The sequence below is a fragment of the Copidosoma floridanum genome, unplaced genomic scaffold, assembly GCF_036245765.1.
Source record: "Copidosoma floridanum isolate Cflo_tuat_1 unplaced genomic scaffold, Cflo_Japanese_pri ptg000016l, whole genome shotgun sequence".
Lineage (NCBI taxonomy): Eukaryota > Metazoa > Arthropoda > Insecta > Hymenoptera > Encyrtidae > Copidosoma > Copidosoma floridanum.
Genome location: NW_028321893.1, coordinates 4,222,102 through 4,236,994, shown reverse-complemented (window position 1 = coordinate 4,236,994; position 14,893 = coordinate 4,222,102). Strand labels below are relative to the sequence as shown.

General features: G+C 31.7%; 1 protein-coding gene across 1 annotated transcript in view; it reads left to right on the top strand.

Moving 5' to 3' along the window:
* LOC106640732 (solute carrier family 35 member F3) overlaps positions 1-14,893 on the top strand; it is a 516,306-nt gene that overhangs the window by 409,037 nt on the left and 92,376 nt on the right. The window contains exon 10 of the mRNA XM_089592356.1: positions 3,616-3,745. Coding sequence (XP_089448482.1) covers positions 3,616-3,745 — 130 coding nt within the window. The remainder of the gene's footprint in view (positions 1-3,615; positions 3,746-14,893) is intronic.

Here is a 14,893-nt window from a genome sequence, read left to right as displayed (position 1 = left end):
ACGAGTACGTAGTTGTATGAAATCTTTGCATGTATAACGAAATTTTTACGGTGTTTTTGTTAAGGCTTATTGTTATTTATTCTGGTTCCGATAGGTATCATATTGTTTCGTATTTTTTAATAGTTTTTATAGTAATTAATTTGTAGTTAATAAGTATAAAATATCTTGTTCCCTGTAAGGCCGTTTGTTTCTATAGAAAAATCATCTGTTATGATGTGAAATTCGAAGAAGCATTGATAAAAGCTTCAACTGATATACTCTTCGCTTTTAATTTTTCCATTCATGATGACTTTTAGGTGCAGCATGGTATCTAAAAAAATTATGATGGTAGGTAGGATAATGGATTTTTTAATAAGTGGCGCCTCTGCAGTGGTGTCGAGAATCAGTGACGAAGGGCCATTGATCTCACAACATTTAGCTATCACCAAAGCTTTTTGTGTTTTAATATTTAGTAATATAGGTTTGTTGACTATTGTCTGTTTTGGGAAGATGTTTGTGTTACATCGTTGCGTTCCTTCAAGCTTCCTCTCTAAAAGAAACCTGAATCATTTCCTGATGCCTCTTGCTTAATTTTATCGTTGTAGGCCTTTTTTACGTCTACTTTTTTAGTGACGTAATTTTTTTGCAATAGTTGTATGCTTATTAATTGTTTCAATCGTTTTTAATAGAGTTTGAAGTTTGTTGTTGTGTAAATTTGTTTGGTGCATGGTTGTTAGCTTAAAATGTTGGTACAATATTTTTATGTTATGATTGATTCTATGACCAAACCTTTTTTGGTTACTGTGTGTATATTTATGTATGGAAGTGGCTTAAATGACGTTCAGTTATGGTTGGTGTAGAGTTGTACATAGGCGTGACTTGGCGTAAGTCAGCTTTACTAGTATTATAGCGATACTAGCCATTGCCTGCTGAGTGCCCTCGTCTTTCACACATTTGGCACTTTTCTGGAGTTGAGATTAAGTTTATTCGTGCATCTTGACTTTGTCTATTAGTTTTGATTTTCACTGATTCTTGTTAATTTTTGGGTTCGTAGCACGTGAAGTCGCTTTCGATCTCTATAGCTTAAGGTGTGGCAGTTTTATGGTTGTTCGCGTGGCATATCTGTGCTTTAAGTACCCAGTGTAGCCCTCTGATGAAATATTTAACTTCATTTTGTTCTAATTTAGTACAGGATTCCTAATTAATTTACTCAACTGTTGTGGACAGTTGCTTCAACAAACTTTTACGCAGTGCCTTTAACTCTATTATGCCATGTTTTTGCGGATTCAAAAATGTTTGTACAAATTATTGCTATTTCTTAGATGCTGTCAAAAGTCTTATTTTTTGTGAAGAAGACTGCTTTTTTTCAGAGTTGCATTTTAATTAATTTTGCTAAATCAGATTCATTTTTTCTTGGAATTATGTGGTATGATTCTCTGCACCCGTTTTGAAAGGTTGATAAAGGGATGTTTGATCAATTGTATGTGGGTATCATTTTTAATCGTTTTTTATAGAAGGATTGCAAATGGCTGCCACAGTTCAATTATTTATGTTAAACAAGCTGTTAATTGCTTGGAAAGGGGTGCTGGAGGTTTTTTTTTTATGAAAACTGGAGTGATTATTGTGTTGAAAACTGAGTTGACTCTAGGTGTTTTGATAATGTTGGATATTGTACCAGTACTTAAAGTGTTAGTCATTTTGTTTTAATCGATTTGGTTGCATTATTGTCCTGTAAAATCATAATTTGTTTCATTAGGGTTGATAAGCTGTGCTTTCATGTTTGAATTAAGTGGGGTGTTGAGGTCTAATTTTGAAAAATTTTCAGTCATTTCAATGTGATTTGATAACAATTTACTAGTTTCTTCGTTAAAGTTGGCGATGGCTTCTTTTTTCTGAATTGTAGTCATTATTTCTAAGGAACTTATGTTTTAAATTAGCAAATCTTTTAAAATGTCAAGTAGTATTGTGTTTTGACAAACACTTGTAATGACTTTTGTGTTTAAGTTTGATAAAAATGCAACTATTTTCTTGATCTTGTGAGCGTTTATGAGTTTTATAGTGTCAGGTAAGTTTTTTTTTTTTTTTTGCCTCATTTGTGACTAAGTCAAACATTCTCGTAAAATTGGCTGGTTTTTTGGTGTGAAAAAAGGTTTAACTCTACTGATGTGAGTTATTAAAGTTTTGAATTCATCAAGACAGTGTTTGTCCATTGTAACTATGTAAAAAGTTGTAGTTTTTTTAGGACGAGCCTTTAATTGTTACGTCATGGCTCTTTGACGTAACTTTAGCGCACCAGTATTTAAATGTAGCATGCAGCGCACAGCAAATGTATTTGTCTTTAACAGTGTTGTTATCCAACTTAAATATTAAAAGAAATTTACCAGTACCTTTACGAATAATGGACGATCAGAAGTTAACAGTTCTCCTGCGATGGCCGATGAAGTATATTGCGTGTTAAGTCAGTAATTTATTATAAGAAATAAGTACTTAGTCAAAATTGTTTTGCTTAATCATAAACATTATAACAATAAATAAAACAATAAGACGAACGTTAAATAACATAACTTGCTTTATTATTACCAGCTACTTGCTTACCGATCAGCTACTTTTCAAAGAAAGCAAGCAAACCCGCAGGACACGGTCCTGTTTAAACATTCAATCGGATCAATAATCGGGGGTAACACCTAGGGTAAGTCAAGGAGTAGAGATAAATTTTATTAACCTATTCCTAAAAGAAAGTGCAGCTAAAGGCCTAGGCCAGATGTAGAATTTGGTGGGCATGGAGTTGGGGAACGGGAATTGTTAGTGAGCAGGTGATCTAACGATCGTGCAATGGTATTGATCCAGGGGTGTGGCTCTTAAGCCAAGAGATGCCATATAGTATTTGCTACCAACTATGGGTAGCCGTCACTGGACGTGACACATACTTGTGTCATAAAATTCTTTATCGTCTTATACCATGCTTTCGTTAGTTCTTTGCATTAAGTACTTATGCCATTTAATACTTTTTTGATGAATGCTATTCTAAATACGTAAGCACATATTGTACTCGCTAATTTTGAAAATTTGTAGTTGAATACAGTGCAAAAATGCATTTATATATGCAGTAAAGTAACACTGATGATTTATGTTTAAGAGAAAAAGTGTATAAGAAAACATTCCGGATTAAAACATACATATTTTAAGAAATTCTAGAACTATTGTAGACTTTTTAGTTTTTAATACTAATTTATTCAATTCTGTGTTTATCAACAGTAGTTCTTTGACACTCCCTAATAATTTCATTGTTTTTAAGAAAATGTACTCAATTTATAATAATCTGACACCTTCCAACAAGCTTTTCCTAATGTATATTATCACTTTCAAGGTATCAAACTTTTGCTAAATACGGAGTAATGATATCAAAAACTACAATACCACAAGCCTACTTTAACAAATTAGCTTGAATTATTTAACAATTAATATTGTAAAGCATTGCTACATATAACCACATAATATTCCTTTTAAAGTTATCGAAGAGTGTCCTCAAAGACATTTTATCTTAAAAAAATATTTTGACAAATAAATTTTGAATTTGACTTTTATCAAAGATTGTACTGAAGTACAACTTTTTTATTCTGAAATGACGTTTTTTAGCGTTAGATGTAATCCTTTATGGAGCCCATTTCGTAGGTATGAAGCTTGCAGGAATGATTTTAATTGCCAACGGATTTTTTTTAGTAATGTTTCCAAACAATTGGCCAGATTATATTACAAGATTCTTACGGTAAGAAAAATTTTAACAATCATATAATAAAACGATGTTCAATGAATCATGAAACATTACCACAACAACATACTATATACGTATTTTAAACAGTAATTTGCCAACATATTTCTTCTGTTGGACATTATATTCATAAGTCATGTATTAGCGGTGAATAAGAGTTTTATTTGTAGTTGTTAAGATAAAAAATAACTCTAAGGGTGTATTGCACCTCATCCTATCAACTATATGATTAACATGATAATTATTTTGTACCTCAAAGCGTTTTAAAAAAAATTCCGAAAAAAAATATCATACAAAGCTATAGGAGCTTTTTCAGATCACATAACATAAAAGGAGTTTTCCTACGTATCAGAGCATATAGCCTTACAAAGTGAAAAATCCAGAAAATTTTAGTTAAGTAAGAATCCATAGTAAGATATTTAAAAAAGAATGACTAGGAATAACACAAATTTTAGGAATACTACATGTATGAAGTATGAAAGTATGTACATTATAAAAGTTTATGACGTGATATGTGACTTTATTTATATCATACCTACCATAGCTGATACGCTCAATGAAACGATTAAATTAAAATACTTTTCAGTCTTTTATTCAAAAAACTGATAAAGTTACACAAAAAAAAAAACCAGTTTTGAAGGGTCTACGAACCCCTGGTTAGAACGTGAATCCATATGCTTTTTTGTAGACGTTGGCTATATGGAGTCATAATGTATAGAATACAATACCAAGTTAATACAATTAAAAAACCAATGATAAAATATAATTATAATGTATATAATGATTAACAGTACCTTACAGAAACATTTAAAAAAAAAAAAAACAACATTTCATTAAGAGTAAACTGACCAAGTAAATTGGTAGTTTGAGTATGTATTAGGTTCGAGTACAGTTACAAATTTTGTTTGGTGTTTGCACCTGTCCTCCGGGATCAGAAAAAAATAAATTGTGACTGTGTCAACATATTAGCACAATTATTCTTGTAAACAAACAATTAAGCTCGCATTAATACTTAAAAATATCACTACAAAAAATTAATTACAATAACCTATAAAAATAGCTTATTGTGCAACCTTATATCCATGTTACATTCTAATTGACATGGTAGTTTTTTTTCTACCCCGATAAAAAGTTTTTTGGTTTGAAAATTTTTAAAGTTATATTTCTACAAATGCGTTCTACTCCACAGAGTAAATAACCGATTTCAGTTTAGTGACCTTGAAAAAAAAGTGTGACAGAAGTGGATTTTTCTTGATTCTCCCCCTTTGCCTAGCCCCTGTTGACGTACTTCTGGTCTCCAGTACACCACACAATGTCATAGCACCACATCACGCCACAAAACATCATTGCATGACACATTCCTAATTTTAATGATATTTTCTTTTAACCAAGAGCCCAACATAAAAAAATTGATTACGTCACTTTATTTTACAGTTTGTAACTCAATTTCAGTGTTTATTATTTTCAATGTAAATTATTTTCAGTCTAAGTTCTCATTTGTTGTGTTTTTATTCACTTAGTTTTATTATGCATTAAATAAATAAGTTATTTAATAAAATGATTTTTTTTCGTACATGCTTTTTTTTAATTAAGAAGATTTATTTACTTATCAGTAATTTGTTACTTTTAAGATAATTGAATTATTATTTATACAACTTTTTTGACGTTTTTGCAGAATTTTCAGAAACAAAATAAAAAGATTCCGTATTGTATGAATACAATAATTAGTGTTTATTACATAATCTTCTATAGCAGTTCTTCCTTTGTAATTGATAACAAAATTCAGAGAGGTGGGAGGAGCGCAAATATAAATATGCTACAACGTTTGAAGTCATTTTTTCATAAGGATGAACTCATGCTTTAACGCATACTTGAACCCTTCTTGTTTTGTGTTATTTAAAAAAAAATAAATTAAAAATTACAGATCCATTCGATAATGAAACAGGTTTATCCAATAGTAATCTTTCATACAAACAAAAATAGATTTTTAAGATCCAATTTAAAGGGATTTTCGCTTAAGGTTACATGTTAAATTGCAAATTTTTTAAATTAAACATGTGAAAAAAAGTACAGTTAAACGATCTGTTATTTTACAGGGGTATTTCTTATTTTCTTAGAAAGTTGTTTTGAAACCATCGTAAGACTTGATAAAAGATCACAGTCTTGTACTGGCCAGCTGCCATTTTGTTTATTTTGTATTGTGCCACAAAATATTGTTTGTAACTGTTCTGTTATTGCACATTAAAATATATATGGAAATCACACCAAACTAACGCAGGTATACACATTCCAACGATAGTTGCACTACGTTTGTACAAAATATCGTTTCATACGAGGTATACTTATATTTATAATCACATTATTTGCCTTATAATAATAAAAAGTATAACTTCTTACTTGAGTACCAAAGCAACAACTGTTCACTGGTTTTTTTTTCATCCTTTGTTATCATTAGTTGTTATAACAATAAATAATGAATTCTTGACAAAGACAGTTTTATCGGAAACTTGGTGACAACAAGATTGACAGTTATAAAATTACTCTATGAGTAATAGAAGTGGAGATAAAAACAAAACTCAAATAAAAAGTTTGCAATTCACCATAAATTTTCAAGTAAATAAATGAAGTCAATTTCTGATTTGGAAAAAACTGTTTTTCCTATATTTTTGGGGAAATTTTGTCGGGAAATGTTCAATTTTCATCAACTAAAAAATGTAAGATTGTATCGTATTTTTATTTCCGGCCAATGAACTAAACAGCTAGTCTTAGAGCCAGTGTAACATGTGCAATAGCGTAAGGTGTGGAAAGTGGGAAGAGACTAATACTTTGTATGTCAAGTCAAACTATACTTATATACTTACAGTGGCCGCTGTAAGTTTTTTGGTAATGCTGACGGTACGTGACGCGGGGGGGAGGAGATACCGGCCGAGTACAACCGACGGAGGCCTAACAAAACAGAGCCGTCAGGTCCTCCAGTAAGAGTGCATGAAGAGAAAGAGAGAGAAAAAGAGCTGTGTGTGGGAATGTATATAGCCTTATGGACGACTGTCATACTATAGTGAGGTTGAAAAAGAGTCTTGTTACACTTATTTCAGTCGAGCCCCCATTCGCCCAACAGTCATAGCGCGAAAAAGAAACTATGTTCTAAAAAACAATTAAATCAAAAAACAGACGCATAACAGCTTTTCTGGGTGTGATCTTGAGTTTTTCTAATTAAAAATACGTCCATCTGTATTAAGAATAAGCGCTTATAGCCACCGTAATATCAAATATCGAAGAGTTACAATGATTGATTAACGATGTTCGTTACTATCCCCACGTACTAAAAAGACATTGCAAATTAATTGTTGAATTTCTTAAATTTGTGAGAGTCTTAGAAAATATCTTAAAACCTTGGAAAACATTACTAAAAAAGACCTCAAAGCCTCTTGGATTAAAGAACACATGAAATCTTTGTACTTTAACCATTAACTATAAATAAAGAGTATAAGAAAAATGCATACTAATTTTTTCCAATACATTTGTAATTGTTTGAGCAATTTTAACTCTTTTCTTTGACTTATTAAATCTAAATTTCTACTGACCTGCAATCATGTGTTCAAACTCTAAGCTCGCTCATTTAATTTAGGTACTTTTACTGTGATTTAAAATATTCAATTGACACACAGTCAGACAGGTATCTTGTACAAGTAACTAATGGCTCGTTCTTCTTCTTTAAAAGAATATTTTAATTTCATATGTAAAATATTAATACATGATTTTCTTTTCATGCCATCTATAAAAACGTATGTTTTTATGATTATACACAAAAAATTTATTTCTTTGGATAAGTAATTTTGACATATATATTTTTTAGAAACCTGAAATTGTGCATGTAAACGGTACACTTGCTCATCGAATTTACGCATTTCATGTATTTTTCATATGGTCAGACAGGTATTTTGTACCAGGTACTACACTTTATTTTTAAGTTTAAAAATAAAATCACTTTAATTTCAGACAAACTGTGACAATGCTTTGTTTTTGAGTTTAATGCTATTCGTAAAAACAGATATTCTAAGTACTTTGCACAAATCTTTTCCTCCTGTAGATAGGCTATTTGGTAATAAATTTGTATTCACCTGCAATCATGGGTTAAATGGTACACTTGCTTATTCAATTAAAACATTCTGAGTATTATTCTTGCAAAAAAGAGCCACAGGAGTTCTTACCATACAAGCAACAGAAATCCTGATATTATTTATCATTACGCAAATTTGTACCATAATGGTACATTAACATCTACCGTAATAAACGACAATTTTTTATGATAACTGTAAGATTTATCCTAAATTCAGTATAATTTTTACTGTACGGTAACGGTAAAATTTCCCTTGAAAGAGCACATAGCTATAAATTGTAGGGTCGTACGTGAGCTGAAGGGAAGGACTAGCCAGATATCTGCTGAGAGATAGGAATAGACGTAACATCTTTATTACAGAAATCAGTACACGTATAGATGAAAGTAAGGGTATCTTATTTGGGTAGCTTATAGAGTAAAAGAGGACTACATCATGTTTTTAATAATGCGTCAAGTACCAGTTCTAGTAATGCAAATATCCACACAGGTTCAAAATTTGTAGGTTAGTCCATGCTGCAGCAGATAACTAGTCAGGTGGTCGGCTTTTTCCTTCAGCCCACGTGAAGAGTTACCTATAGCTATATGTACTCTTTTGGTGAAAATGTCACTGTGGCCGTATGGTAAAAATAATATTGAATTTGGAAAAATTTTTCCATTTACCATAAAAATTAGTGCCAACTATGGTTTAAATCTATATACCATTGCATTAAAAATGTACATAAGGTTAAATTATCTCAGAATTACAGTTGTTTTTTACAGTGAAAATTTCTGTGGTTTTTTTCTGCCTGCATTTTCCCGTGGTCATGAAAGTGTAACTTTTGTCCACATCTCGTACTGGGTCGGCCACTTATTACTACCCTTAAGCTAACTGATTTAAGGATTAGGAATAAACCAGTGGACAGTGGATGCTTAGGTACCCAAGTTAAAAGTTCTGCTTCTATCAAATTATATGGCAAATAATGTAATTATACATATAAATATATCGTTTATAAAACATTATCGTTTATACCTACGTTAGTTAAAGTGTGGTTTCAATAAATATCTTAATACTTAATAAACAATATAAAGAAGGTCCAGTGTAATATTATAAAATTTGATCAAATCTTCTGATGATTTAAAAACAACCTCCTACCACCTACTCTGATTACATCTCTAACTTTACGCTCACATACTTATTCCTACTCAATACTTTATACGTAAGATCTAATTGTATTCAAAAAATTAAGACAAACCATCCTATAGTACTGCTTTTTTCAAGGACATAGTATTACATGCCAGTGAACGTCCTTTCAGGATGTTCATCACACATAGATTTTTTTGACAAATACCCAAAAAAAATTGCATATAGTTTCACTGTATCTTTTTTTACATAGTTAGTTTGAATTTGAACAAAACGAATTGTAATACAAATTTTAACTTAAAATGCCTTTTTTTCATATTAAAGTGCATTAATCCGCAAGGGTATATACACAATTTATTTGAATATAACTGCTGAAATGCGTAAAAATAAAGAGCATTGTGTCTTGGCTTGTATTAGTCCTACAGCAACTTTTTCCTTTAAATTCGTGTAACAATAAGCGTAATCAATTGCAATAAGTTATTGTTATCTAAGTTAAAAATTAAAGAAAATGTGGCCTTGTGTTTTTTGTCTTTTGTTAATAACATTTTTATTTGTTTATTCAGAAATCTTCTTTCTAAGGATGTATGGATAATGTTATTACTCACTGATTCCAAAAAGTTAAACACCGATGCCATGCTCGTTACACATTTTGTACACAATCAAAGTTTTTAAGTCACAATTCTCCAGCAGTCCGCTCTTTGGAAATTTTGCGATGAGATATGGGGTGCAAGAAAAACCATACTAATCGCTCTAAATTATTTGACTTTTTTTAATTTTTAATATTGCAGCATGCACTTTTATGCACTTTAATTTTTCTGCGTTTTAGCTTTCTTGCTTGTTAAAACAATAGAAATAATTTTCTAATTTCTTCTTATACTCAGCCTTTATCTTAAATAATCAGATAAACATTTTTTGTACGTTACATTTTTCTCCAAAACCAACATTTTTCATGATATTTAATAGAAACTGAAAAAAAGCCTCTTTTCAATTATTTTGCAGAAAAAAGAACAATAACTTGTTGATTTATCGAAGCCAACTACCTAAAGTGTTATGTTACATTTTTTTCTTAAACTTTATATTTTCATGAAGGACCGCCATTTTTCTGGATTTTTTGCTCTGTTGCTCTGACTCATAATAAAATAAGCCTTTTTTCTTTGACCAAAAGCTCTAAAGTTACTATAAAGATTGGAGAGTGAGATCTGTGGCTATTTTTAAGTAGATGTAAAAATGATGATTAATAATTATGATCTATTATGATCTGTGATTAAGCTATGTGTTAGAAGTGTGCGTTTCCAGTAAATATAAATGCAGCTAATATAAACAATATAATGATGAGTATAGTCATAATAATGATTGTAGTTTGAAACATAAGCGTCTCTTCGACAAACAAAAATGTACGTTTAGCAGCAAAGTGATGAGTGTAGTGAAAATTATATTCTAGAATCTTCATTAGCAAAAGATGCAATGTGCAAGGTTATTGTAGAAATATACAATTACGTGTTTACAAAAATTCTGATTTTGTTTATTGTTCAGTTGCCATTGTAATTCCAGCTATTCAAATAATACTACCTTCATCATAAATATTTATTAAAGCTTAAGGTAAATTAATAAAGTCTCAACTGCACTTGGATTCTGCATGAAGTAAGGCCAACGTAACATGCACTTAATTGGTGCAGGACCTATTTCATAAAGCTTTTTTCACATTTTTATGAATTTTTTAAAATGTCTACAGTAGTGTCAGTGATTTTATAAACAATGTAGTATTATATGTGAAAATATAATTATTTGTATACAATCGTTTACCATCAGTTATTAAAAGTCCAGTCAAGAAAATAGCTCAACAGACATAACCTAAAGTTATAAGCATTTGTGATTAATGGTCTGGAATTAAAGTGTTGCTTGTATGTAGTGGATTGACCCATTTTCCATTCAACTGTAACGTTGGTGAACTAATAATTACCAATAATTTTTACCCTGCTCATTCCCTAGGAATGTTGTTTTAAAAGCACTTGAGCAAGGACCACCGTGCATCTAAAAAGAGGTGAATCAACTGCAAGTTACTAATACCTGCGGTACAATGACAATGATGTACATGCACGCTGGCCTATGCTGACCAGAAATGACGAACAAAATATTATTTGACAACCATAGATGCAAAAGTTTAACTGTAAACAGTTAAGCTGAAATACTAAATGCAAATATATTTTTAGATTAGTATAAAGTTAAACATTAGGATAGCTTAGAATTAATACATAGAAATAAGCGAAAACATTAGTAAAAGCCAGAATCGTCACAAACAACCAGTAGTACACACTACACCACTAACAAACGCTACATTACATATTAACCATAACAAGCCTGATACACAACATTAGTAACCTTCAAGGGGTAACCCGATTTTTACCATTCAAGGTCACAAGCTCATGATTTACAGAGTAACCCTTTTTGCATCGCAATAATCATTTCATAAGCATACTGCAATAGTCTAATTTGTCATCTAGTTGATTGCTAACACTTTTTCCCAAGTGTAAAGGAAAACGGAAAGTAACCCTTTCCCTTTTCTTGACCCGGAAAGAAAGTCCGTACGCCTGCCTCCAATAGGGGTAAAAAAGTTTCTGATTTTCAAGGGTACCACAATATGACTTTCTCTCCAACTACTAGCAGCAGAAAAACATGTTGACTAAAATTCTACCAAAATTCTGTATTATTTTTGGAACATTATAAACATTCAAACTATCGGTGAAACAAATTGTGTTAACTAACGACAGGCAAAGCACTATTATTCTAACAACCACTATTCTTATTATTATTATTACAATTATTATTACAATTATCATTATTATTATTATTATTACTATTATTATAATCATTATTATTACTATTATTATTATAAATAACACCACTAATATTATAATTATAAGTTTTTACGGCAGTAGCCACCGTTTTGGCGTTAAGTGGTAGTATTAATTAATAAATCACCAATCGTTTGTTCACCCAAGCATCGACCAAATTGTTAAGCAATTTTTGCCGCTCTTTTAGCAACGAGTTTCGTTCCACAAACGACCAGCGTTTAGCATTAGTGAATGTTAATAAAATGCTGTCATATTGTTAACGTTAAATTATATTAATATCCTGTTAACTTTGTATGTAAAAGAGCAAGGAAGGGCATGAGCAAGTGAATCTCCTTCTCTTCTCTTAGCGCAAAGAGCAGAGTGAACTGGATGTGGAAAGTGCCAATTTTTGAGTGGCTATACTAGAGCAGTTCTAGCCAATAGGATTTTTGGCTATCGTCATTTTTGCAAGATTTTTCCCCGGCAAGCTCTCCTGCGTTGTTATCGAACCAGCGCGTCACCGACGTCTGCTACTTCTTATAAAAAGGCCCAGAGACTCTCCTAACTCGGACCCCTCGAGCGGTAAACTGAGAAGTAAGAGTTCGCTTTTACCCCCTCCCAGTCTACCACGAGGTAAGGACCCTGTAAATTATTGTTTTTAACCCTCAAACGGTTGACTGAATAGTTAGAGGCTGACTCTACTATCACTCTGTCCTCCACGAGCGCGTAGCAGAAACCTCTTTACTTACCTCGGCTCGTACTGGCTCGCCATGTACTCCAGTTATACTTAAATAAATGTAAGTGTAAAAGTCATAATTTTTTAGTACTTTTTTTTTTTTTCCGCTTGTAATCTTTTTCGTCCGAGTCCATTACTAAAGCTGTTTACGCGCACACCAATATCCACTACGGTGTTAGTACCCGAGGATCCTTGAAAATTATTAAAGTCAGTTTACGCGCGCACCAATATCCACCACGGTATTGGTATCCGTGGCCCCTTCAAAATTGTTAACTTGTTTTTCGTACACGCCTCTATCTGCCAGGGTATTGGTACTATCGGAGCAACAACTAACAGAATTTAAGCGAAAATCTGTACTCGCGACGGTATTAATACATTCGAGCCCACTTGCGAAAAACAAAACTTCTTCCCGTAACAGTGCCAGCATCGTCTAGATCGTGGATGAGATACCCTTCGGTACACCGCTCTAGATAAAATCGACTAACCTTAGGCGTACCGCGTGCATGTTAAGTGCATCAGGATATTCCTTGCATAATAATCGCTTCAAGTTGTGTTAAAACAGTCGTAGCTCCTATGCAAATATCGTGTCGTTAGTTACAACTGTCCCCTTAGCTCCGTGTCTCATTAACGTGCCTAGCGTGTGTCCCGAGTTATTAAGTGAAAGCTTAGACTTAAATAGTATGTCACGCTGACTCAACACAACATATGGAAAGATTTTTTCATGCTCTTAGATTACAAGATGAAAAATTTTGTACAAATTGTTTTGTTTTCATCGAACCAATGTATTTAGCAGCACCTATACCTATTGTATTTAATGTATACGGGAAAATAAGGTGGGTGATAAAACGATTTATGTTGGGTGGTTTTACAGAGCCACTGAGACAGCCCTTGGTAAAGTGGGGAAGAAAAATCAATTATAAGCAATTCCACTATCAGGATATGCCTATGAAATGCATGCATCTATAAATTTCTCTTATGTATAAAAACACTAGTAGGTTTTTAAACTTTAAAAGTATAAAATTAGTGGCTTATAAGAAGTTAAAGACTGTCTTTGTTAAATAATATGTTTTAAAGTTATTTTTTTTTTGTTTTGCAGATACAGACCACAGTTTAAGTTAACTGTGTTTTTTCTATTATAAGCAGTATAATCTTCAGTCTGATTTTACTGGGTGTTCGCTGAAAATTGATTTTGGAAGTATGTACTTGTAATACTACATATATAAGCAAGTTTACTCTAAAGATGTTCGCAGAAACATTGGATGACGGCAAAAAGAAGCCAATACAAACCAAGCATTAATAATGCAACACTAAGAATTTAGGGTAGAAAACTTTGCATTGTTGTCCAGGACAACCTTTTTACATCAATACCCACATAATGATGATAGGACCTCATTCAACTCTAATAATCCAAAGCTACTTGCTGTTAGTTGTATAACAAAAATCTATTCGGGAGAGGACAGACAATTTCTAGAAAGCACGAATGTAACAAAAACAGTTACAAGACTTTAGCACGTGGAAAATAAATGTAAAGAAGTACACCTAAGAGTTGCGTCTGATTTTAACTCACTGTTGAAGTACAGAAGGTATATCAATTTGCTAAAAGTTGTAAATCTATTGAATTCGTAAGAATTTATTTCTGTAAAGAAGATACGGTGCCATACACTTCTATCTGTGAAAAATGTATAAAAAAAAAACTTTGTTAAAAGCACTAAATCATGGTTTGCTCAAGGATCAAATCGCTTTGATTTTTCTCTGATATAATTCTAGTGATTCTTTCGTCAACAGCAGGTGCCTATCAAACGTGAGCACCAGAGTATCCAGGAGTTGTCAGTAAGTTAGAAGCTTCAGTATGTTTAGTGGCTGCAGCGCTAAGAAATAGTTCAATAGGTTTGATTATTTCTACTTAACACGCTCAAAAAATTGTAATTATTTTCAATTTCGAGCCTCGAATTTACGTAGAGTTTAAAAAAAAAAAAACTTATATTATTACGTGGATATAAATTTGTATGATGTTTAGAATGCCAAATTAGTCATATAACAAATATTAAATTGTTGTGCATACATAAACAATGATATTTGATAAACGATTTCTTGGAGTTGATTAACTAAAACAAAACGAGTAATAATAGTGCTTAAAAAGACTTGAGTATTTTATTAAATAAAACGGTAAAATAACAGTAATGCAGAGTTTAATATTTAAACGAGGAAAGTAAAACCACGTGAGCAATATGTAATGTGCGAATGAAACTATTAAAGAATTGCTCTGAAAGGATATAAAATTATAAACTTTGAATCTGACTACTAAACTGTATAATGACTGTCGAAAATAAAAACAAAA